We start from the raw sequence: 26,716 nt of genomic DNA on the forward strand, positions 1-26,716 counted from the left end.
GTTTAGCACAAAGTCCAGAAGGAAATGTCTCTTGATTTGTGTTCATAGAATGAAACTCAATGGGGGCCAGGGTTGTTCGGTAACCAACATTCTTCAACATATCTTCATTTGTGTTCTGTAGAAGAAAGAAAGTCATACCAGTGGAGCGAGATGGGGGTAAGGAAATTAATGATTTTTCGTCTTTGTGTAAACTGTCATTTAAAGGGATAGTTCACCCCAAAAATATATTGATAACTTGCCCCCATTCACTTTGGTTTTGTGTCCACACAATAGAAGAGAATGGGGGCCAGTGCTGTTCAGTTACCAACTTTCATCAAAATATTTTGTGTTCTGCCCGAAGAAAAAAGTCATAAAGGTTTGAAATGACATGAGGGTGAGTTAATGATGACAGAATTTTTTTTGGGGTGACCTATCCCTTCAAGTCATTCTATATTTCAAGTATTCTGAAGCCACCAGCATTTCATAGAGAAATATAGATATTTAATTTGCAATTTATTCAGAATCTCCACTATAGCTGTCGTCACACAAATCTAATACTTGTGCTTTACAACACTTTAGACATAATGTATTGCTTGAGTCATATACTTGAATTATGTTTTTGTCATTTTAACCTTGACAGCTCCAAGTTATCATTCACATCCACTGTAAGATAAAAGCAGCATGGATATAATAGTGTCAAGTATCTCAATTTGTATGAAAAAAATCCTTACAAAAAAAGAAGATTTCGCGTTTGGGTGCACTATCCCTTTAATTATTTCAAGTAGAGGATTAAACTAAAGCACTTAATCTTTTGTCAAGACGGAATCCGAGGGAAGGGATAAAACAAAAATGAAATGTTGAAATAAAAAGAAATGTTCAGATGCTTAATAGTGTTTCCATTGACTGGGCACATCTTTTTAAGACAAAGGTCTCTCTGACGTTCAATAATCTCACTCATGTGTTCTGTGTGTGAGCACCGTCATTAGTGTTATGGAGCATTCATAACTACATTTTACCGATCGCTGCACTTGTTTTATGCGGCTTCAACTTGCACAATTTGTCAAATTATACCATCCTGTCAGCATTCAATAGAGTTCTAACTTTTTTAATGATTCATGATGTAATGAAATAAAGAATGACCTGAAAATAAGCCTTGGTCTGTTTCATTTCCAAGTAATCTCTTGAAGAAGTTTTCGGTTCTGTGACAACCAAATATTTCATTTCAAATCCAATATGGAGTGTGCAAAACTATCACACCAGAACCCAACTCCAAAATTATTATTTAATAAACAGAAAACAAGTCCCACGACCATACCTGTAGAGTCATTAATAGAAAACTTCCCCAGTTCATTTCCAGACAAGAATCTATAGTAGATTTCTGCATTCGCTCCAATGTCTTGACTTGTGGCAAAGACACGCAGAACTTCTGTTCCTACAGCAACATCTTCAGGCACCGTGACAGCGTAATCTTGTTTCTGAAACACTGGTGGGTTGTCGTTCACATCCAGCACCATGATGGCGAGGTCCACTTGGGTAGAGAGCGAGCCAGAGGCTCCTGCTAGGTCAGTCGCATTGATTCTAATCTGATACGAGTCTTGCACCTCTCTGTCCAGAGACCTTTCCAGGATCACAACACCAGAGGACGGGTCAATGGAGAACATGCCACCGGCAGAGTCCACAAGCGAGTACACAATCTTCCTGTTAAGACCTAAAAGAGGACAAAAAGTGCTTAATAAATATTGAGGAATTGCAGTAGCCTCAAAAAGTATCTGAACACTTAAGTCTCTTGCTTTAAGAGAAATTTACACGCACTCATGTTATTCCAAAACTGTATGACTTTCTTTCTAATGCTTAACACAAAATCTGATATTTTGAAGAATGTTGGTATACAAACAACACTGGCCCCCATTGACTTCCATTGTATGGACAAAAACATTTTACAAAATATCTTCTTTTGTGTTTCACAGTCATATACAGGTTTTGAGTAACATGAGGGTGAATAAATGAGTTTTATCTATCTATTATTGGCATCTGGCAGAGCATGATATAAAAGTCTACAAATGTATTTATACAAAATGATTATCTTGACGTGCGTGTCATTGCTCTTAAAAATAAATTCATATTTGTCATCTGATGAAATTAAATTTAGACATTCTTATGTAAGGTTTGGGTGTACACATATTTTTAATGCCCTTTGCAAAATATAAAAACATAACAGTCTTTCATCATACAATGACAACCGTGAAAAAATCTAAAAACAAGAATTTCTTTGATCTTGTAAGATATTCAAGGACTTCATTCAGATTGGAAAAAGTGTATGAACTATTGTCTGAAATACCTTCATCTTGATCATTAGCTTGAAGGCGGGTGAGTAAGGCCTTGGGTGCCGCACTCTCAAATACACTCGCCATGAAGCGTATGAAGGCAAATGATGGTGCATTATCATTAACATCCAGAATGGTCAGAGAGATTTCAGAGCGACAGAATAGCCCTCCTCCATCCGTAGCCTGGGCAATCAGCTTATAACCTGCAATTCTTTCACGGTCCAGTAGAGAGGCGGTCTTCAGTTCACCTTTAACAAACAGAGACAAAGAAATGCAAAAACCACACATGCTGGATATCAAAACCTTGGTTCAGAGATTTGAAAGGACAATTTTCAGTGATATAAATAAATGACGATGCTAAATATTTTTGTTTAATAAATGTTTTATTCAATGAACCCAATCAAGGTATTCCACCCAAAAATTAAAATGCTTGCATCATTTACTCACGTTCATGTCATTCTAAACATGTACGAACTACTTTCTTTTGCAGAACACAGAAGAAGATATTTTAAAGAACGATGTAAACCAAATAACATTGGCCCCATATTGACTTCCATTGTATGGAAACATAACCACTGAGACATTTCTCAAAATTTCTTCTTTTGAGTAACACTGAAGAAAAAAACTGATTTTAACATGAGGTTGAAAGAATGATGACAAAATAAAAATAATTTGGTGAACTATCCCCTAAAACGTTCATGAAAATGCCAGATCACCAAGTCATTTATCAAAAGATACACTTCTCAAGTCATTCTGGGATAATATTAAAATTATATTTGAATTCCTGTAAATCAATGAAGGCAGACAGAATGCATTTAAAAAAGTGTCAAGCCTGTTTAAAATGCCAAAGAAATTTAACATTTATGTAAAAATACCTGTATTTGCATCCATGTAAAAGTCTTCCACACCAATGCCAAACAGAGAGTACTGAATTTCTGCATTGACACCAGTATCCAGATCTCTCGCTCCCACCACCAAAATCGCTGTATTAACAGCCACATCCTCCGGAAATGAAGCTTCATACCGAGCCTGCAACACACACATGACAAACATTCATTGCAATTATATAAAAACAACTGAATTCTTAATAAAAAGTTTTTGGCTTTCCTATCAGCATGCAAAGTGTGAAACATTGTAGCTATTAATTTAGTTAAGTTTTACGAGATGACAAATGCCAGCCTGAAATCAATCGCACAGACCTGATTGCAGATGGGGCTGTTGTCATTGGCATCCATGACAGTGACCTCAACGCCTATGCGGGTTACAAACAGGCCGTCATTTGCTGTGATATTGAGCAGATATCGATCCTGCTCCTCTCTGTCCAAGGGCCGCTTGACGAAGACCTTCCACTCCCCCTGAACGGGAGCAAGACCAAACACTCCCTTGGGGTTTCCTCCTGAGTTAAAATGATTGCCACAAAACTCAGATAAATGAGAGAACAATTTTTTTATCCCGCTGTGATCCCTGGCAAAGAGACCAAAAACTCTCAGAATGCATTGCTGTGCTAAGTAATAGTTATTTAAAATGTTGTTGTGCTGTGCTTTGAGTCAAACAAACATCGAACATTTTACAAACCGGTTCAAATAGAACATAAATTAAGATGTATGGTAACACGCTTAAAAATATCGCAGAGACGAAGTGTGCTTATTGAACTAGCCTACACTCAGGGACAAAAAAGTATGCCAAGTTACTGGCACTTGAAACTGAGTTTAATTCGAACAATGTGCTCAATCTGCTCGCATCCCTAGATGGCCTTTTAACAAAGTAATGTGACACATAAAGCAGATGGCTCCTTACTCATATAGCTTTTGCACGCTTAGTTCATTAAATTAAACCCTTTCAATGTGATTATCTTTCCCAGAGCGCCTCCACAAGCCATAAATCATCCTCCAGTGGCCCACTTTAATACATACCTGTTATATGGAAGCTGACAAGCCGATTCTGATCGGAACTGTCCCCATCACGGGTACTTAACACCGACACCACCTCTCCCAGCGGATCGCTCTCTCTCACAGCACCCCTGTAGTGTTCCCTCTCGAAGGTGGGGGGGTTGTCGTTGACGTCTGCTATTGCAACAGTTACCACAGCTGTGGAGGAAAGCGAAATACTCTCACCTAGATCCGAGGCCACAACGCTGAATGTGTAAGATGGACACATTTCATGGTCCAGATCACCAAGAGTGGTGATCCAACCCGTTTTGCTGTCAATAACAAACATGGCACCAGAGACAGATTGAGATGCACTAGTTTTTTCCAGCTCTTGGTTTAGGGTTGGGCCGAGCCTGTACATAACCTGTCCATTGGCACCCCAATCGGGATCAAGCGCCCGCACCTGGATAACCCGAGTCCCCCTTGGCATGCCCTCCATTACCATGGCGACATAAGAACTGGTTTCAAATGCTGGTTTGTTGTCATTTACATCAAGAACTTTTACTTCAACGTCTACTACAGACATGGACTCAACCAGCGCTTGCCTCATGGTGGCTGAAACTTTGAAGCGGTAGATGTTGATGAGTTCATAGTCCAAGGGGTGGACAAGTCGTAGTAGCCCACTTTCACTCTCCACCAAAAATGTTCCACCCTGGTTACTCTCGCCGGTTTCTCCACTGACCACAGAAAAAAAGCCAGTCTGACCAGGACTTAGGTACACCGATCCCAAGGCTGTTCCTACAGGTGTGTCTTCCGGGACTGTGTAAGAGTACTGGGGCTGGCTGAAGATGGGCACAGTAGCATCAGGTGGTAGCACATGGATAAAAGCAGACACAAGGGAATGTTTGGCCGGGGTCCCTCCATCAGTAGCTTTGACAAAAAAAGATAGCATCGTTCCTCGTAGATGAGCCATGCTTCCCTTCGTGACCATCCAGCCGCTGTCAGGTTCAATCTCCAACACATCCACTAAAGGTAGTCTTGCCTCACTGTACAAAGAGTAGCTGACTCTACCATTGTCACCGGCGTCTGGGTCCTGAGCCTGGATTTGAGTTAGCAATGATCCCATAGGCACATTAGCCTTGATGCTAACTCTGTACTCCACAGCCCTAAAACGTGGTGCATTATCATTTTCATCAGTCAAAATTACTCGAACAGTGCAGAAGGACACTCTTCCTCCTCCATCAAGTGCCATTATTGTTAGCACAATGTCTTTGTTTATGGGATTCTCCCTGTCTAGTTTCTGAGCCGTGGTGATGAGGCCATCAGCCCCAATGTTAAACTGAGTCTTTCCAAGGTCGTTAATAAACGAGTACACGATCTGGCCAAAAATCCCAGAGTCCTCATCTGTGGCACAAACCTGTATGACTTTGGTCCCTGCAGGGGCATTCTCATGGACCTCTGCCAAATAAAACCGTTGGCTAAAGACAGGGCTGTAAAGGTTGGTCCCCAAGACTCTAACGTTCACTTGTGCGGTGCTGGTAAACACCCCATCAGATACAGACACGTTAAGGGTGTACGCTGATCGCATGCCCTGTCTGCGCTGGATTGACAAGGAGATGATGCCTGTCTGGGAGTCCATGATGAAGTTCATTTTCTCATCCCCGGAGAGTATGCTATACCTCAACCTCTCAGCGTCAGAACTATCTGGATCGGAAGCTTGGACACATGTCACGATGTGCCCTTTGGGGGCTAGTTCACTAACAAAAGCTTCGTACAGAGGTTGACTGAAGGACGGTGGATTGTCATTGACGTCATTCAACAAGACAGTAACTGTGACCTCAGCGCTCTGGGGTGGCAAACCGTTATCTGTGGCCCTAACTTTAAAGCTGTGGCACTGAAAAAGTTCATAGTCTAAAAGACGAGCTGTTGACACTAGTCCACTAATGCTGTCAATTTGAAAGTAGTCTGTGCTGTTAGAAGCATCCGATAGGATCTGATATGTAATCACATTGTTATTTTCAGAGTCTAGATCCGTCGCCAAGATCTGTGTGACTGTGGTCCCAAGCATTGAGTTTTCTGCCAAAGTTGCTGTGTATGAGGCCTTTCGAAATACAGGGGCGTTGTCATTTACGTCCACCACCATTATGTCCACATCTACTTCAGATCTGGCTCCTGTGAGAGTGTCTACGGATCTGACAGTAAACCTGTAGTACTGTGTGGTCTCATAGTCTAAATTATAAATAACACTAATCACACCGCTGTCAAAACCAATGTCAAACTGAACGGAGGTGTCTCCGTCCAGAATTGTGTATATGATATTTTGACCCTGTGGGCTGGTGGCATTGATATTTAAAATGGGAGTGGGCACTGCAATATCCTCTCTTACTGATATCCCATAAAACAGTTTATCAAACACAGGCATGGCCTTGTTCACAACTCTAACAGGAAGCTCAACAGCTGTGAAGAGGGAGGAATAACCTCTGTCACGTGCAAAGACGACCAACGGGTATTCAACATTGGACACATTTCCATCAAATCCTCTTTTAAGTGTGAGCTCTCCGGTGAGCATGTTCACTTCAAAGTGCGGGTGTTCCTCCCTTAGCTCATAATACAGGGCTCCATTTATTCCTTTGTCCAAATCTGTCGCAGAAACTCTGAAAATGGATGACCCGGGCTCGGCATCAATCTGCACGGCGGCATAATACGGCAGGCCTACAAAATCAGGGGCGTTGTCATTTACGTCCTCAATCTCTACAGTCACGGTTACTCTGGCAACTCGCAGCTGATCATATTCTCTGCTTGCCTCCACCACCAGCTCATACAATTCCTGTTGCTCTCGATCAAAAGGGACCCCTGTCGTTTGAATGACCCCTGAGGTAGGCTGTATTGTAAAGCGTGTCCCTGCATTCAAAAGAGTGTACTTTACAGGCTCATTTAGCCGGTTTCCTACAGCATTTATGATACTAACCGTAGTAATATTCACACTATTCTCCCATACAGAAGAATAGTACAAAGACGGACTAAAAAGGAGACCGCTGTCCATAGCCTCCTTGACCAACACTGTAACAAGCGCTGTGCAGAAATAACGGCCATCTGATACTTTAATATTGAAACGATAGCGATCTTTAGACAATTTATTGTTCTTGACTGTAACAACGCCTGAAGAAGGATCCATTGCAAAGAGCTCCAGGTTGCCATCAGCTAAGGAATATATCAGATTAGTGGTCATGTCTGGATCGATGGCCTCTACTCTCAAAGCCTCAACCCCAATGTATGTTGGAAGAAGCACGATAGTTTCATAAGCTTCTTGTGAGAACTGTGGGGGAGAGTCATTGATGTTCACAATCTTGATTAAGACTTTGGCTGGCTTCTGTGCTGTTAGCTGAGGTTTACCGCTGTCCCTGACGTTAACAGAAAAATAAAAAACACTACATTTTTCATAGTCTAGATTAGCAATGGTTCTGACAGAACCCGTTCCTGAATCCACAGTAAATATGAATCTAGACGTGTCTTCCACAATCTGGAAAACCAGAAGGGCGTTTTGATTCTTATCAGCATCAGTTGCTTTAATTACCAACGGCTTGCCATCTTCACTCATAACCACACTATTAATGGGCGCTGCTTCACTAATAGTCCCTGTATATGTAAGCATCTGCAAAACCGGAGGATTATCGTTTTCATCCATCACCTGAATGCTAACATTGACACTGGATGAAACCCCAGCCATATTGACAGCCTGAACGTCCAGCATGTAGGAAGAGGTCATCTCAAAGTCAAAATCTCTTTGTGTCGTGATGACACCAGTGTAACGATTCACTTTAAACCTCTTCTCATCATTCCCTCGTGCAATGTCATAAATTAGCATGGATCGGCTAATCGCGCAAATCATTATGACGAAAGTTCCGACAGGCACGTTTTCTCTGATCTCAGCCTGGTACTCCCGCTGGGCAAACTTTGGGCTGGAGAAATCCGACATTGAGATGGAGATCCTCGCAGAGGTGGTGCTACTTAACGATGGAGTACCTCCATCTGTGGCTCTTACAGTGAGGGTATAGAAGCCGACAGTTGTGAGGTCAAGCTCTCTGGCCACGGAGATGATGCCGGATAGTGGATCTATTCCAAAAAAGCCTCCTGTGTTGCCTAGACACAGAAAATAAATTACATCAGTTTCTCAGTTTGTGAATAAAAAGGGCATTTAAGGTAACAAATAAATAAATCTTAAGATGGATGACATTTAAAGAGAATAAACTAATGCATTGTACTCTGAAGCAAAAACAAGATTTATTGAAAAAAGCTGAGTGATGGAAATGTTAGTACATTGGACTGTAATACACTTAAAAGCATACAATGTTTACCTGCATCAACTGAGTAAACAATCTCTCTGTTTCTGCCCGAGTCTCGGTCTAATGCCATCACCTGTAAAGCTGTTGTTCCAAGAGATGCCGATTCAAACACTGTACCATCATAAACGGTGCGAGTGAAGACGGGAGACTGGTCATTGGCATCCTCCAAAACCACAATAATTCGTGTCAAGTCTCTGTAATAGGGATATTCCTGATCTTTCACCTACAAAATAGGAGAAGAGAGAAAGCGACAGGCCTGAAGAAAAAAGTAAAAGCATGGCAAGTCTCGGGATGGAAAAGATCTGCTAGGAATCAAGCAAATTGTGAAAAAAGATTGAAAAAAGGAGGAAAGTAGGCATATATAAAGAAACAGTTAAACAAATTTAAAAAATCTGTAAGACTTCACAATAAGTTTCAATTTGTTAACATTTATTAAAGAATGTTAGCAACTGACAGTTCTGGGGCACCACTGACTAACAAAGTAGTATTTTCTTTCCCTTTCTGTTAAACACAAAAGGAGATATTTGGAAGGATTTAGAAAAGCAAACAGCTCAAGGGCACCTTTGACTACCAGGTAATGATGCCCCAGAACTATCAGTTGCTAACATTCTTCCAAATATCTCTCCTTGTTTTCAACCATACAAAGAAATCTATACAGGTTTGGGACAACTAGAGGGTGAGTAATTCATGACAGAATTTTCATTTTTGGGTGGAATATCCCTTTAACTACATTAGTTATGGTGCATTACAGTTTTCAAATCTGTCAACATTAGTAAATTAGTTATAGTTAATTACCTATAAACAATAAAGAACTTTGTTTACATCTTACACAAAATTATTTTCTATAGTGTTAACACAGTTGCGCTAACGACAATCTTATTTGTCTCACTCATGAAACTGTCCAGAGGTATGTTTATTGCTTCTGGGAGTTTGCTCTTTCACAGCTGAAGTGACTTACTGAGTTTCTTAATTCAAGTTTTATTTCAAGCCAACATAAAACAAAAAATGACCTTATTTACTTTATGCATGTGCCCGATCTTTTCGTGCATGATTCATAGGTGCATGTAATATCAAAAATTATGTTTGTCTTGGCAATCTTTAATCAAAAGTATTATCTCGCTCCGCCTCCGAACGACTTTTCTTTTTTTAGCTGACGTTTGCCAATTCATCTCAATTTTCGACCCCTCCCCTTTCAACCCTTCCCGGCTTCATATTGACATGCAAGACCCATTTTTCACAATCCAATTAATTCTCTTGGCAGAGTTTGTAACATTGTTGCGATCTTCTTAAACTCCAGAGGAGACATGTGAGATTACTGGGGTCTTTCTCTCAGGAGGCCAAAATTAGGAAGCATAAAACTTGCTCTTCATTTCATCTTATTGATGCAGTCAGGGAGAAACGTCAGAGATGAAGAGATCTCATTTCCATCCCTTCCATTTTACTAATCTATCAACGTATTACACCCTGAGTACAGATGCATGAAACAAACGTACTTATATTCACGTTGCTCTTTCTCTTTAAACTGACAGAAATATTTTTCATAATTTGCTCAGAGGATATTTTGATGGGTCAATCTGTGTATCTTATCTGTACTGTATCAACATCGACACAACGTTGCATCATACGCAAAATCACCTATCCTTGCGCATAATTAGGAATTTTACATTATTAGTCTATATATTTTTGTATATATTGTTTCTCAAACACACACTATATCACCCGCGTCTATTACTAAATGACTTTTTAACTTTTGTTTCTATACATCTTGTAAAACATTATGTATTATAAATCTTCCTGCACTTAACTTCAGTACACACACTGGAATGACACTGAAACCACTAGACTTGATAAATGTGTGCCGTTTCTCACCATGACGGTGAGGATGTGCTGAGCGTGTGTCTCATAGTCCAGTCGATCTGCGGTGTACAAAATGCCAGTGCCCGGATTGATCCTAAACATCCGCATGCTTGCCGGATCCACGCTGCTATGGATAGAGTAGCTCAGCTTTGCTCGTTCATCCGTGTCTTTTGCACGGACTCGCATGACCTCAGTGTCGGCAGGCGTATCCTCAGACACGGAGACTTGATATAGACGCTCGGAGAACACGGGAGCGTTGTCATTGCTGTCCAAAACCTTTATATAAATCTGGAGATAAGGGGAGTTTAGTTTTGCACAGTCAGATTAAGTATTTTATGTGTGAGAAATACAATGTGTCAGCATGCACTGTCAAAACGCTAGTATTGGTCGAAGCGACAATACAATGTGGGTTTCTAGGACAATTAATTAATAAGGACTCGAAGACACATTTAGTGCTAGATTATACAGATATCCAGTTTGTATAACAAACATATGTTGGTAAAATTAGATAAGGGTTGGCAGACTGCTTCAAATCCAGAGATATGCCATTTCCCCCTTGGATATTTCAGGCACAGCTGCCAAGAATATTCAAGAGAGAAAAGGCTCCTGCACACTCTGCAGTCTTATAACATCTGTTAGGGAAAGAGCTTCAACTGATGATACCTGTGTGGTTGCTGTGTTTGTCCCATCTGAAACCTGTACTGTCATGTTGTATAGGGACTGCGTCTCGGCATCCAAAGGTCTGGCTATTACAATAGCCCCCATCCCTCTCTGAATATCAAAAGGGCTATCATAGTGACCTATAACACCAAAAAAGATAGTTAGCATGAATTTGGCCTGTCAAGCGATTTGGCCTTTCTACAAGAGAATATTTCACGTTCTACTGTGATTCATCAAAGTTTCACAGCTTTAGAGACATCAACAGTTTATGTTGGGATCTTTCCCATCAGCCTCGGGTCTCTTATCTTTGACTCCCACAAACATCTGTGTCAGGTTTGAGCCTCTTCACGGCAGATTCGCAAATCATTAATTCAGGTCCATTCTGAAGGATAAGGGCAAACTTGCAGAGCATTTTTAGTATTCATTGCATGCATCTGTTCCAATTCCACCCAATTTCCACCGCACTTAGTCGAGATCAGAAGACCCACACTCCTGAAGGTATCTCAGCGCTCAAAAGCGTTTGCAGGATTGAGGATTTCACGTTTGCCCTGCAGCAAATGGGGTTCTTAAAACGAGTATATAGAAGTATCTGATAAAAAAGCCGACTCTTCGCGTTGCCACAAAAAATACAAAATACTGACAGACAGTGAACTTACCAGTGTCAGACGAACAGTTTCCAACACAGGAGCTCTGTGGGATATAAAACATCTCGCGCGACGTTCTTCCACCTTTATGGAGAACGATCCGGATGAACGTAGAGGAAAAAGGAAACAATTACATAATGAAATTTAAGAGCTCATATTGAGCCCAAGGAATAGACACATTCAAAGAAAACAAAAACTTGTGTTTATTCATTTTAGATTTTTGGGAAATATTCAATTAGGGATGCACAGATACCAAAGAACGATACCTCATGTGACATAACTGACAGAAATTTATTGTAAATGGATTCATAATGTGTTTGAAGTGGAGTATAGATAGCACAAAGAAAAGCACAAGTTTGTTTATAAAACTGATGTGAAAAATCTGCACATTTATTTGACTCATAAATCATCTGCTGCATAACTTGAATAGGCGAGTATTGGAGTAAATCAGTTGTCAGAACATCTTAGAAAATACGATCACTGGATATTACATTTATATTTATTTACTGTATCAGGTGCATTTCAACCCTACACCCATAGTGTCCAATAAAACAATGCATTTTAATTGAAAGAGAAATATGATATTAAATTATAGTAATATTGATAGATTTGGTGATAGATTAGTCAGAGAATGGCAAGCTCATGGGTCCATATCAACATGCAAACCGAATTAAAAAGTATACCCAGAATGCAATGTGAGATTCTTCGGGGTAAAAGTATCCAATGGAAATAACATTTTATTGATGCTCACCAATGATATCAAACCACAAAGGAGTTTCTGTTTGCCGAACGGGAACCACTCCAACTGACTCGTACACTTTGCCGTTTTCCGGCACTGTGAAGTTGTAAACTGGGGCAGTGAATCTCAGAGCCCGTGGCGAAGGCAAGGGCTTTCGAATCCATTCAACATGCAAACGTGCTGTCGACCACTTCTGGGGGGTGCCATTGTCAACTGCTTTTATCTGGGCAGGAAAGAGAGCATATGAAAAAATATATGTTATGTTGCTAACATTGTACATGAAAATAACCTTAGTGTGTAGTAAGGCAGGGGTTTCCAATCCAGCTCCTCGAGGGTCAATGTCACAAAGTTTAGCTACAACAAAAAGTCCAACTTCAAAAGGTTCTCCGAATTAAGACAATAAAGTAACTCGAACAAATACGCTTTGGTAGGAGTAAATTAATAATTTTGTGCATACTGAATAATATTAGCCTACACAAGAATATTTGGTTGACTAGACTCAGATACTTAAAGGGATACATTCAAACCTGTATGACTTTCTTTCTTCTCCAGAACACAAAAAAATATATTTCGAAAAATGTTGTGTGCCGTCACCCATTCACTTGCATTGGTTTTGTGTCCATATAAAAGAAGTGAATGGCTGCCGGCACCATGCAATTACCAACGTACTTCAAAATATCTTCTTTTGTGTCAAATAGGTTTGAAATTACGACAGAACTTTCATTTTTTAATGAAAATAAAAGTCATGTCAAACATGTTTTACAGTGTGCAGGACAGTTGCCCTCCACAAGCTGTTCTTAAGACCCCAAGTGATTAGTTTTTTGCATCTATTGGACAGTCTGTTACCATAAGAATATCATAACCGCCAGCGGTGACCATCTTCCTGGACGACACCATGCCTGTCTTGGCATCAATAAAGAATTTGCCATCATCATTTCCATCCACAATGCTGTAAGCGAGATCCGCATTGGACCCTTCATCGCGATCGTAGGCAAACACTCTGTATACAGGGTCGCCGCGTTTGTTCCGGTCCCGCTCCGGAAGGCTGATCCGGTATACGGAGTCTGAGAATTCAGGTTTATTGTCATTCTCGTCTTGGACGTGAACAATCACCCAAACAGTGGACTGCCTGAAGATACCACCTCCGTCCATAACAGTAACCTAGAAACGCACACATACATATAGACAACGATTATGAAGTATAAGACTTTTGTGTGTGACTGGCACAGTTTACGCTTCTTGCATGAATGATACCTCAGATCACGCAGCTTATTCAAAGACAGGCTTTTAGTGATCACACTTACATTACATTAACATTGAGTCATTTATCAGGCGCTGGATTCCAAGCAACGCACAAATGAGAAACATAACGTAAAGTAAGCACTTTCTTGAATAAGAACTACAGTGTATGTGTAGTACATCACACTGCCAAGTTTTAAGAGTAAATCAGAAGCAAAAGATTTCTGAGGAATGCTTAAACTAGATGAAAAGGGACAGTTGGAATGGATGAAATAGGAAGCGCTTTTATTTATTGCGATCTGGTTAAGTGCACGTAGACGTGATGAGTCTCAGTTGTTCCGTGAATGATGTAATAGTCTCGGCGGATGAGTCTGAGGTATGTAGCTCAGTGTAAACGAGAAACTAAATTATCTGAACAGCGCCTTTTATGTGACTCTCTGCAACCCTGTGAAAAAACATTTCACATAATATAAAATGTTGTCGCTTCTTTAAAATAAATGAACAAACAAATACATCAATACGCCTATTCGACCAAAAAGAAGCCCATGAGCAAACTCATCTGACTACCAAAAATGATGTCCGGTGAGAGCAGATGTCACTGATCAGAGAGTGACCACAAAAAGGGACCAGGGGCCATTAAACCACTGCACAGTCACAGGCAGCGGATCTTGAAAGCCTCAACGGACTAAATCTTTAATAGGGCGCTCGACCGTCACCGTGCTGGTGCACTGGAGGACTCTGATGTTGGGGCCGCTCTCAAAGGACGCTCCTCGAGGCAGTAGTTTGTAAGATGTGAACTTTGATACTGGAAGCTCTCTGTAAAGTGAATCATCACTTAGTGAGCACAAAATCAATGGCTTTCATTCCAACATGTGCATGTAGGGCAGTCAGGGGGAGGCACACCCATGTTATTGATCAGCTCTACTGTACCGCTGTCATCGACCAATCGGTCATTTAAGGGCTGCTCATCAGGCTATGTGAAAATTTGCGCATCTGCACGTGTTGTGAAGTTAAAGAGCGCTTTGCTATGGCTTTATCATTTTTGTCTCTTTTAATGCGCATACTGATGTACGACAGCTATTTTGACATTAATGCATTTGGCAGACGGTTTTACCCAAAGTGACTTACAGTGCATTGTGCAAAAATGTATTGGCAGTATATGTTAAAAAACAAACCAATGACATTAACACAATTTAGCTATACTTGCTATAGACCAATTTGCTACATATAGACACTGGTCCAGAAGAACTTCCAGTTTCAGGTTCAGTTTCAGTTTTTTTATTTGTATTTTTTATCTTACATACAGCCGCTTTAAAATTTACCATTTCAAAATGATTTTCAATTTTTGTAAATATTGTGTTGTATATATTTTGTTTAAACGTTTATGTAACTAGAACAGGTAGTTCTTCTAGACCGGCATTGAACTAGAATTTTTTATGTCACCTGAGTAGGTCTATGCATTATTTATATTCAACGTTAGAAATATTGTTCAATATAAAAAATATTATAATGATAAAAATAATAAAATGCACATTGGAACCTCTGACAAGTAAGGATTCTGTAGTTATTCATTTTATTTGTTATCGATAGACGAAGAAGTAGAAGCTTATTAAATATGATGTGATCAAAAAAATGCTTCGGGCTGTTGAAGTGTAGTCATTCCCATTTCAGTATTTCATAACATCAGCACTTGTCACCGTTACATAATTTTTTAACTTTTTGCTGTGGAAAGCACAAAGAAAAAAATGTAATAGTGCTTACATTGTCCCAAAAACAACTCACACTGACTAAGCTCTAAAAAGGACACAATAAACACACCACACTTGAATGCTGCCACTGTTTTTTGTGTGTGGTGTATTTAAACCAGGCACAGATTTTGTAGAAAAGCATTACAAAGGGGAATATTTTCAAAAACAAAAGATCTACATATCAGTTTGGTCATCATACAAAGTTAAAGTGAGGCTTCAGAAGACACAGTGGTTTGACCAACTTTTATAAAAACACATCTATAGCTGCGTTTAATGCAGCTTCTCCTTCCGTATTCCACAGAACAAACCAAAACATACCGGCTCAAAACGTCACAAGGCTGAATAATAACAAAATTATTAAAAATATGTTATTTTGGGGTGAACTAATATCAATCACTCAGATAAAAATGCAAGTACCTCAAGGAAGTGCTCAGCTTGTTGCTCTCTGTCCAGCTTCCTAGACGTGGTGGTGATAAGCCCTACAAAGACAAATAACAAAATGCAATAAGGAGTCAACTCACATGACAAAAATCTAGCGATGCTCAGATCCACCATTTTTGCTTCCGATACTGATTCCGATACCTGAGCAGCATTTGCCGAAACCGAGTACCAATCCGATACTATGGTCAAATTGCTGAATTACTTAAAAAACTGTATGCAACTGTATGCACTGTGCAAGGAATCAGGCTCAATTTAAACAATTATTTCCTAACCCTGTAAAACAAAATAACAAAATAATTATTTACAAGTTTAGTGAATTATTTCGAAAAACCGCAACAATTCCAAAACACAAGTTCACTAGTTTAAACTTGACATCCAAAAGAAAGTTAGCTAAATAAAAACAATTTCACAAGCTTGGTATACGTGTCCAAATAAATTAGGGATGTGCACTACGACAAATTTGACAGTCGTTTAAATGAAAGTTTTGTAACCGTGTAGTGGACTAGTCTAAAACTAAGAACGGCCCAGAAGGTGGTCCAAAAACCTTGTATAGGGCATATGAAATAGCCTATTATGTATTAGTCAAACTGTCAAATCCAATATTTAACGTAGCTAAAACAGGCATGTGTGTTCCACGTTCCTTACGTTATGATCAGTAATATTTCTGTATTTGCTGATGCGGCAACCCTGACATGATTGTTTAGCGGCTGCAAGAAGTGACTTGATTAATATTTGTTTGCTTCGGCGGTTCTCTGCCTGGGCTTAAAATACGAAGCCTATACGACCTTAAAAACTCCTAATAAAATCGTCCTAAAACAGAATTAAAGAAAAAGTATTTTTAATCATTTTAATAATACAAATTTAAACCCAAATCCCTTGAACTGTATGAATCGGGTGGAATAATCTATCGGTACGAAGAGACACAGATGGTATGTAGTGAAAGAACAGGGTTGTTTTTCAAGCTCCCGGTGGCTGTAAATAGTCTTTAAAAAAGCACTACTATGCAAAGAAGCTGTGAGCGCAGGAAGCTGTTCTACAATATAATTCTTTCCTTAAGGCCAAAGACATCTGGATCCTGCAAAGTGTGGATAAAGAAGTTTAAGTGGGTCTTGGTTTGACAACTATTTCAGCTGTGGACAAACTGCAGAAATGCTGTAGAAAATAAAAGTTTCAACAGATGTTGTGACTCCAGTTCATTTTATTTCCATATGTGCCCATTCAATTATTTATTTAAAGGGATAGTTCACCCAAAAATTAAAATGATGTTGTACCTAACGGTTTTTATTTTTGGTTTAAGGATATATGAACTAGTCTTATGCAAATCACTGTCAAAACTCACATTTATAAGACATAAGCTTTCAAAACGTACAGTCTCTCACTTCAACCAATATGATTTTTTTGACATCATTCTGCACTTTAGCTTCTCATCAAATTATTTTGACCAATCAAAATCTCTGGAGAATCTAGTGCCCTCCCCATGCTATTAGCCATTTTAAAAGGGCATGTGCCACTCAATAAGTCCCGCCCTAGGAAATTATGACAATGTATCAAACAAAGCTGCAGGTTTCACAGTATTTCAGTGGGTCTTGGGCGTTTACTGGTAAAAAACAACAAATTAAAGTCTTAGCCCAAATTTTAAATGTTTAAATACAGTTTAAGGGATTGTTTCAAAAAGCAACCCACCGGAGAATAAATCAAATAATTTATTCTGCTTAACCTCCTCAAGTACGTTGACCATTTCTTAAGCTGAGAAAAAAAGAGCTTCTGGACCCATTTTGCAGCCCCTTTGCGGAAATTGCCATTAACCTAATAGAAATGTATTTCATGCTTTCTGAGCCAATGATTGTCTGTGAGTACGAACCATAACCATGGCAACAAAGGACTCCTGATGCTTGAATTTGAACAGCACTGCTGGAATCCACAGCATTCCCCAATGCGTGTCATTTTCAGTCAGAGACTCAATTACAGAAATTAGAGGCGCTACAAGCTCACGGAGCTGACACACGACACAAACAAAATGTTTGTGAGGAAAGTGAGAGCACAGGATTACTACCCAAACAATGTGGAAGCCAATCAATAGCCTACAGAATAAAGATATTCTTGGGAAGGTGTGACTAAAGAAATTACTTTACAGGAGGGAGAATTGCAGCTGACGATGAAGTTCTCGAACCAGATTGTGTTTTCCAAGTATTTGCTATGCGTTATTAAGATTTAAAAAACCGCTAAAGGGTGTGCTGTGTGGTCGCTAAGATGTTCTGGATGGTTGCTAGGGTGTTACCACAAATTTGTCAATTGGATTATTTTAAATTGTTTTCTCACTCAAATAAGCAACACCATATTCACAGCACAAATAATCAAACATGCACTCTCTTTTTATCAGTTTAGTAATGCTTGCCTTCACAAACAGCTAATTTCGTTACATAAAACAGCTCAGGCACAATTTTGGAGACAACCACAAAAACAGATCTTAACTATTGGAGAGTGATTGCAATTTGTGCCTTTTCCCCAGCAGCGGTTAGAGCAAAAACACTGCAGTGTGATGTAATGACAGCCTAACAATACTGTTTATTTGTAGTCTAAGTAGTCTTCAAAGTAGTCTTAAAAAACAGTTTTTTATTGTATGCAAATTTTCACAAAAGTGCAAAAGCTAAAGACTAACATTTGCTTGTATTGGTTTAACCCAACGGATGTTCTGGATCTTTCCACTGGGTAGAGTTTTACTCAATTGCAATTTGTGCCTTTTTCCCAGCAGCGGTTAGAGCAAAACAAAGAATCTATAACTGCAGTGTGATGTAATTTCAGCCTAAAACTACATTTAATTCCTTTAGATTTTCATTCCCTTTCAGTGATGGTTGTTCATCTGTGCAACCCATTCACCAAAGGTTTTCACCATACTTATAGCTCAGATGTCAATATTTGGTAGTTTAAATGACATGTGAGGTCTCTCCTGAAGTTTTTAAAGCTTTTTGTTTTAAAATCATAGTTTTCCCTAGTACCATAGTTTTCCTTCTGGATTGTACTTCTGTTTTGTTGCTTGTTTGGGTCATTTTAGGTCTGACAAAAAGTGACAATAACTAAAATACAGTAATATAGATGCATATAGATTGCACATTTTAATTCTCAAAAAAATCTAACAAAGTATGTTGTCTTTCAAATTCATGCATCCTATATTGTTTTTGTGACATCCATGTATTTCTCCCTCCTTTGAAATAGAAAACTTGAGCTTAGACTGATATGATGTCTGTGGCCTGTATCACGAAGCGAGGTGAACAAACATTGAGTTGCAGAGTAAGTTTGGAGTTGACAAAACCAGACAAACCCAACCTGGTTTAGATCAGGTTCAATTGTAGCACATTGCTTGGAATAAAGGTTCTCTGTCAACTCCGGTTTAGATCCATAGCAAACAGCCAATCACATGGAACATGGAAAGCATCATCAGTTTGATTGACTTTCGCGAGTATTAGCGCAATTCACTTTGTTTATGTTGAAGATGAAGAGATCATCATTAAAAAAATGTCAAGAATTGCAACACATTTTGGTTTGCGGTCTCTAAACCAGAATAAAACTTGCTCTGGGGGAGGTTAGCCACGTAGCCTAAATTACCATGGCGACAAAACCCGCTCAAAACTAGTCCACCTTTTTGAGCCCGAAAACTGGGGGTGTGCTCACACTATATGCAAACTTACCCAGTTAAAACAAACTAAACCTGCTTTGTGATACAGGCCACTGGACTCCAACTTTAGGGGTTTAGTAAAATATAAACAGATGATTCAATTTATTCATAATAAATCTTTTCTCTAAGAATCTATGTTTCAAGTTTTGACTGAAAATGTTACATCCATAACGCTAGAATTGTACATCGGCAAGGACTTGCGTTTAAAACCTTTTTTCATCTTTGGGCTTCCTTGGGCTTTGGGCCATTCTAGAAATTATGTTAAGGAGTTTTCACTCGCTGGCGTTTTCAGCGTAACAGACTTTAAACCTACACACTCTCTTACTCCAATCTCATATATATTGAGATAGATTTATTGAGCATATACCTCTGTATTCCAGTGTAAATATGTAGCGGCACATGCTGCCTTTGAGGGATTTGCCAATAGTTGAATGAAAAGCTTTCCTGCTGGCACCAAAAACCTTTAATTCATTCACAGACTATAGCTGCATACACAAGCTCCCATGACTCACTTAAGTGACAGTGAAGCACGCTGGAGTAATCAGCAGTGCAGCATGCACCCAGCATGCTACGGGATCAGAGCTCGGCATGTGTGTTGACTCTTCACACGGACGAATATCCGGACGTGATGCGGATTACAGCCTGTATGGCTCAATTTATCAATAGCGCTTGTTATTCTCTGTAAGTATTCATGAAGTACAAGGATGGTGGACACTGGAGGACATCGGCCTTGACTTTGAAAGGAATAGGCTATACATGTAAAACAAAATGATGATTCCTTGAGAAATGCATGAACAACCAATATGTGATGTCTTTTACCTGTGTTGTAATCAATGGCAAAGAAGTTCTGAGGATTCCCGGCAGTGATGCGATATGTAAGACGGCTATCCGAGGCGGTGACGTCAGGATCTTGTGCTTGGATACGGACCACAGATACGTCTCTGGGCGAGTTCTCCATGATGTACGGGTGGTAGACGGGTTCAGAGGTCAACGGGGCATTATCGTTCACGTCCTCCACCTGGATAAACACCTCAACGGAAGCGGAAAGCGGCACCACGCCTCGGTCCGTCGCATATACTGTTAGCCAATAGGTATCTTGAGTCTCACAGTCCAGGGCGCCTGCCGTGTAAATTATCCCTGTAAGATAAAACAAAACTGAACTCCATATTGATTATGAATCTGATTAATAACCACTACTTTTCACAGCTTGTGGGTTAAAATGACACATTTATCTGAGAATTATCAAGCCCTATCAATACTTTGGTCAGACTCATTTTTCAAACTTTTCATTTCATAGCATGGTTGTGAATCAACTACATGTCAAAAGTGTCGAACTCTACCATTATTCAAACTAAATTAAATGTAAGGTGCACAACATTTTGAGAAGATAAGCGTCAGACAGAAAGATTAATGTTTATAGACACACATTCTCAGAAACCAAAGGCGGTTCAGCAGCTTTAATCCCTGGGTTGGTCTCGCTTGTGTTAAAGTGTCTTTGCTTCTGATTGTCTCTGGGGAATATTTTTAGCTTTCAATTGAATACCTGAGAAACACCTAAGCTATTGAGGAAGACAATTCCCCCTAACACAGTTTTGTTCTCATACAGAAGTCTATTACCTATAACTATGGAAGGAATTATAGGTACATAAATGTATCAGCAATCAATCATTTAATCAGATGGAGACACATAATTACAATAATAACATTAATAAGTGTGTTTGGGTCAATGACAATCTCAGATATATAATAGATATCCCACCTTTTTGTTCCAAATAACACTTAATTTTTATATTAACACTTGTATATCAATATTTTGACATTTGTGAATTGACTCGGAATTGTTTTGAATATGATTTGAATATCCCCCACCCCTAAATAACATTAAGTAAAAATAATTTAAGTGAAAAGTATTTTTTTTTCGTACACATCGAGTATTTTATTTTCATCACAATGTTTTTTTTTTAAACTAATAAAACATTTTTACTTTTCATCCATTTTTTATTAAATAACACTACAAACGTAGAAATGAACAAGTGTAGCCACAACATCCTGACAGGTGCAACCTCTATTCTTACAGTTACAAAACTAAAAATATTGAATCAGGTGAAGGTGAACAGAGTTCTTTCTTTCCTTTCACGCTTCTCTGGCTTTTTAAATAACCCCTGGAGCTCTTTTTGATTTGGGTCTCAGTCAACTATTGTTTTTTAAACCTTATTTCAACTTTGCTGTAAAACATAAAATACCCAGTTAAACATAACAGTTTTTACAAGCTATTATGTACTCTGGGCTGCCCAACGCACCTGGCTGCAACCATTCAAGTGTGAGGGAATACATTTGTCTGACAACTAGAAATATTTATACTAGTGCAAACCTAATGCGTTTTCGTGTTTCTAATGAACACGGACCTACGTTCACTTGCAGTTCATTAATATTTCAACGAAGAAATTTGTAAACGTTATTAACAGTATTTTACACAAAACTTATGTTAAATTCATCCATACCAAAAGAATTATGTTCCATCATTGACCCGTTTACACTTTAGGTGTATTGTGGTGACACTTTACAGGCGACATGTTTGCTGAGCAGACACATTTTTGGCTGTTGCTGCCCAATCCAACCTGACATCCAACCAACTTTAGATGGACCGGGCGTCTCACCGCAGGGCACGACGACAACCGCTCTGCTCAGAAAATGTATGACCTTCAGGTCTTCAGCAAAGCACATCTAATCATTCCTGACCAAAATGCTGCCTCTGCCATTCTGGGATTAAATCTGAATCGCGGGCACATGTAAATACGATCAGTGATGGAAAGAGGAGTCACCGACAGAATGACCCATTTCGGCAGCGCTATGCGATGTGGCGAGTCGATTGGCCAAGCGTGGTGAATGCATTCAGCCGAGGGGACTCTACGGCCACCAGAAGCAGAAAAAGGCTGCACACAGGATTTAGATTGCTACAAAACCTTAAAAGCACAGAGAAGTAGGAAGACAGCTGCAGGGACAAAGACAAGGGATGGTTATAAACTGAACAGGGACGTCGATCTAAACAAAGTGTGATAGGTAGCACTTTGTTGTGCAATGTCAGGTTGCAAGAGGAAAATCTAGTATATTCACCATAAAACCTCTGATACATTCACCATAATACCTCGAAAGACAATATAGAAAATCTGATTTATCACCTAAATGAACAGAGTAGTTGACAAAAAGGGCAATAAAAACATGATACAGATGGAGTTGAGAAGTATTGAATGAATAGCTTATGTGGTTCAAGTGCTCAAATGAAAAGAGTGCAGTTGATGGATGAAAAGAAAGTTCACTAATGCGTTTTCTCTTGTTTTTAAGCACGCTAGATTTTATATACTGCAGTAGGAGGAAACGCAGGTGTAATTCATCCTGAAAATTAATAATGTCATTTTATTACATGCGTCTTGTAACTCAGGGAGCCCGAAAACTTGACTTGCCAAGCTATCTGGCGTAAACAACCATAGAAGACATAAAACATTTATGCAATTGGCATTTTAGGAAGCATAAAACTTGAGAACTACATGTATTATATAATCTGCGGTGTTACAGGCAGTTAATTTATGTCACAGTTTAAGGCACGTCGCATTACACACTTGCATCGTATTCAACAACCTCCAAGCCAAACTGCTGTAAATTATTAGGTCAGGCAAGTTATTACGGCTCACACTGAGAGGTATGCAGTCTGCTTCTATACGTCCGTCACACATTGACCAGTCGAGTGTTAGCGTAAGCATCAAAAGTATGACAGATGCATAAAAACGGCATGCGGCTTCAACGTGGACTCTGTGGACTAGATTACGTTTTGATTCTAGGGATTCTGGCTTTGATGCTGAGGTTGTTTTGATGAAGGGATGAGCTTGGAATCCCTCAGGTATTGATGCTGAGACATTCTTCAAAACACGTGGCCTGTCCCAGCTTTAATGAAAGAGACTCAGATTCGTGCTAAGTGCCTGGTTTTGTCGAGCATTTGAACATGAAAAAACAAATTTAATGGGGCAATAAAGACTAAAGCAATGCAAATGACTGATACTTTTTGACATGCCGCATTTGCTTTCACTTAATTGTGAATCTTAAACCATTGATTGTGTCATTGAATTCAGAACGGGAAATGCATTTGCCACTTTGGTCTTTACAAGCCATTGGTTTACAGCATTATTCATGAATGTCAACCAACAGGTGTACTACAAACATCAAGGACCCCTTTTGATGCTAGAAAGCAGGAGATTGGTGTTGTGTCCTTTGCGATAAACTTAAAAGGAGGATTATGTGTTTTGTGGTAAGCAGGTCACAAGTATACTCTGAGAAAAAAACACAAATTGTTAAAATGATCCATTTCAAATGTAAGTTTCTTTCCATGTTTCTGGTTGTTTTGATGCAAATACAAACATAAGCCACCGTGTAATTTCATAGCATTCATATTTCATGCCTTTTCATAATATTCATAATTTCTCATACCCTACAAAATATAGTTCATATTTTAAGATAAACACTCAAATATTCATAGTTGGGCTGAATTTAGAACATAAACAGGCAACGTTAAAAAACATCATCCTTCATGTCTACCCAGACTATGAAGGGCAGTTCTTTTCATGCCAAGCTTCTTGAATTACCAGGATGAGTTCACAAGCTTTAGGCCAAAATATGCTGAAAAAGCATTTCTCCTCGACATAAATCTTTCCCCCGTCCCTTTCATACTGCCGCAAATCGACATCTGTGTTACAGCGACAGAGAGAACATTCCTTTGTATTCCGAGCAGGTGTCACAAGGAAAACCCTTGATATTTCCCCTGAATTACAATTTCAAGTTCAAGAAGCCTTTAGATGGAAGATCCTTTACTTCCATATCCTCCAAAAATATGTTATCTTTCAAAGCGCTAAAAGAAACACATCGATCTGTTACAGCGCGTGAGGGTGCGTTACACGAATTCCGTTTCTCCCAGGTGTCTGAGATGCACAGACATAAAGGACTTAACCTGACTCTGGAGAGAAAGAGGCCAAATCTCAGAGGCAAATTAGTGCTGAACTTGTTTCTCGACAGGCGTCTGAGTGAGAGTGCTCTCTGATTTATTTCCCAAAGTGTGAGCAGGAATACCAATGCCTGCTCGAAGCAGCAAAGCGCTCTGCCGATAAGGCCTTCATAAAACCCACAAGCTTTTTTAGTTCACTCTTGCATGTGAGCAAAGCGACTTCAGATATTCCGAAATTACTCAGCATACACCGATCTCCAACCCAACACGTCTCATCTGAGGCCTCGGATCAAGGGGCTTTGATTTCTGCTTGGATGAGAATAGTACATGAACTGCCCATATTTCAATCATCTCAAAAGTCCAGTTACAATGACAAGGACTCGACTTGGCAGCTAAATGGATGTTGGTAGATGAATACATCGTGGGCGTATAAAGCCACTGTCCTTAACTGTCCCAGAGATTTACTTTGAAGATGAAAGACAACTCTCATTCTCATTTCTGTTCCCCTATAACTTGTCTGTTAATGCTGGTAGTACATTCAAATCTCTAGAGAAAATCTCTACTCGCTTATTTCACAGGACTTCCATGAAAAGACTTGGTCTAATTAGCTGACATGTGAATGAAAAAGCACAGTTAAATCTCACTGCCTGTTGTAGTTCTCTAATCAATAGTCATTAGCTGTGACTAATTGTAAAGTTGGCACATGGCAACAAGTCGTGTAACCAAGCACTTTGTTTCACTGCGTTCCTGTTCGCTGAGCCCAAAGATCAGATCTCAAAAAAATCTAAACAGAGTGTGAAAATCCCAGAATGACTTCAAAGAAAACTGCTTCAGACCTCATAGAGGTTAAGTCCTGCTTTTCTAGGTCAGTGGTCTGCTCTGGTGGTGGCACATTCGGAGGCAATTGTGGACCCAGAGCACAAACTCATCGCCAAGACAAATAATGTCACGGTGACCTTTTAACGCCATTCAATCAGCACACTGCAGCAAAAATGTTGGGGCATAAACTCACATCAATTTCTGAATTTTTGTCTTACTGTGTGGGCATCAACTTGAGACTGGTTGTTTTTCAAAAGGAAAAGACACAACTTGGGGTGTGTTACAAAATATCAATTCATCAGGCAGCATCACAACCCACAATTTTATCACAATCTTTCTTGTTTTCACTTCAACTTTCCTTTCAAATTCAAATATTGCGCAGCTTTCTTTAAATTACTTTACATCACATCTCTTTCAGCTTTACATTTACGTGTTTCATCTTAATAAAGAGGCTATAACTCAGACAGTTTCTGCATATCTTATGTTAATCTTGAGTACTTGCAGCATAGTTTCGCTGTCTTAGTTTGATCACATTTATAAAAGACAGATACAGCTGTACAATTATTTCCCGAAATATATGACGAGTGCGCAGAACTAAAGCACATGCGCACCCATTGCCAACAAAACACAGACATATGACTCAGTTTCAGTTACTGCGTCCAGTTTATGTCCGGCATCTTTTAGCACTGGGACTGCTCCATCTATCAGTTTCATACAATCTTCCAAATTCACCCTTTATATAACATCCAACACTAAAATGCCGTGAAGAAACAAACACACCTCAACTTCTCTCACTATCTTAAGAAGCCCACAGGGCAGCCAATCTTGATAAGATTGGTAAGCGGGTCTTCCTATTTCTCATTGGTTGATGCGTTGGTGGGCTATTTCTTTCGCCTTGCCATGGGAGTACTTTTCAGGGAGAATTGTCCAATATGGGACTAAGAAAAGTTGTTTCGAAACAGATTTTCATGTTCAAAAAAACCTATACGAATGCTGGGGGAGTGTATCGAGCACAGAAATACTATGTAATACGTCCAACAAATTTTTTGGCAAGTTGTCAAGCAAGAGAAGACAGCACGTTTAACATTGTAAAGAAGTCAGAATGCACGAAACACCTTTGCACATCCCTTTTAAGCTTTTAAGTTGTCAAAAACATACACAGTAAACATAAATACATTTGTTTATGTCTTATCCAATTGTTCACATTTACTTGTGTATCAGTTTATAGGATCTGTGCATGCCATAATGTGACAGTACCCTATTCCATAAACTATTCCTTTAAATTGCTAGATGACACGTGGCTAAAATTCTCTGATTGAGAGTTTGTGTCATTTACAGTCTTAAAATAACACAGACAACAGCAATTTAATAGGGTACTGTCACTTTAAGACA

The 26,716-nt window shown here is 39.4% G+C and overlaps 1 protein-coding gene across 1 annotated transcript in view; it reads right to left on the reverse strand.

Annotated features, from left to right (window-relative positions):
- The window catches only part of fat3b (FAT atypical cadherin 3b), a gene marked incomplete at both ends in the record, with an annotated part of 45,374 nt that overhangs the window by 14,978 nt on the left and 3,680 nt on the right, over positions 1 to 26,716 (reverse strand). The window contains 13 exons of the mRNA XM_079447892.1: positions 1,295 to 1,687; positions 2,318 to 2,551; positions 3,179 to 3,332; positions 3,503 to 3,699; positions 4,217 to 8,311; positions 8,527 to 8,737; positions 10,384 to 10,659; positions 11,035 to 11,171; positions 11,688 to 11,759; positions 12,427 to 12,637; positions 13,261 to 13,575; positions 15,819 to 15,880; positions 20,335 to 20,652. Coding sequence (XP_079304018.1) covers positions 1,295 to 1,687; positions 2,318 to 2,551; positions 3,179 to 3,332; positions 3,503 to 3,699; positions 4,217 to 8,311; positions 8,527 to 8,737; positions 10,384 to 10,659; positions 11,035 to 11,171; positions 11,688 to 11,759; positions 12,427 to 12,637; positions 13,261 to 13,575; positions 15,819 to 15,880; positions 20,335 to 20,652 — 6,675 coding nt within the window. The remainder of the gene's footprint in view (positions 1 to 1,294; positions 1,688 to 2,317; positions 2,552 to 3,178; positions 3,333 to 3,502; positions 3,700 to 4,216; positions 8,312 to 8,526; positions 8,738 to 10,383; positions 10,660 to 11,034; positions 11,172 to 11,687; positions 11,760 to 12,426; positions 12,638 to 13,260; positions 13,576 to 15,818; positions 15,881 to 20,334; positions 20,653 to 26,716) is intronic.

The sequence above is a fragment of the Barbatula barbatula genome (genome assembly GCF_947034865.1).
Source record: "Barbatula barbatula genome assembly, chromosome: 24".
In the NCBI taxonomy this organism is placed as follows: Eukaryota; Metazoa; Chordata; class Actinopteri; order Cypriniformes; family Nemacheilidae; genus Barbatula; species Barbatula barbatula.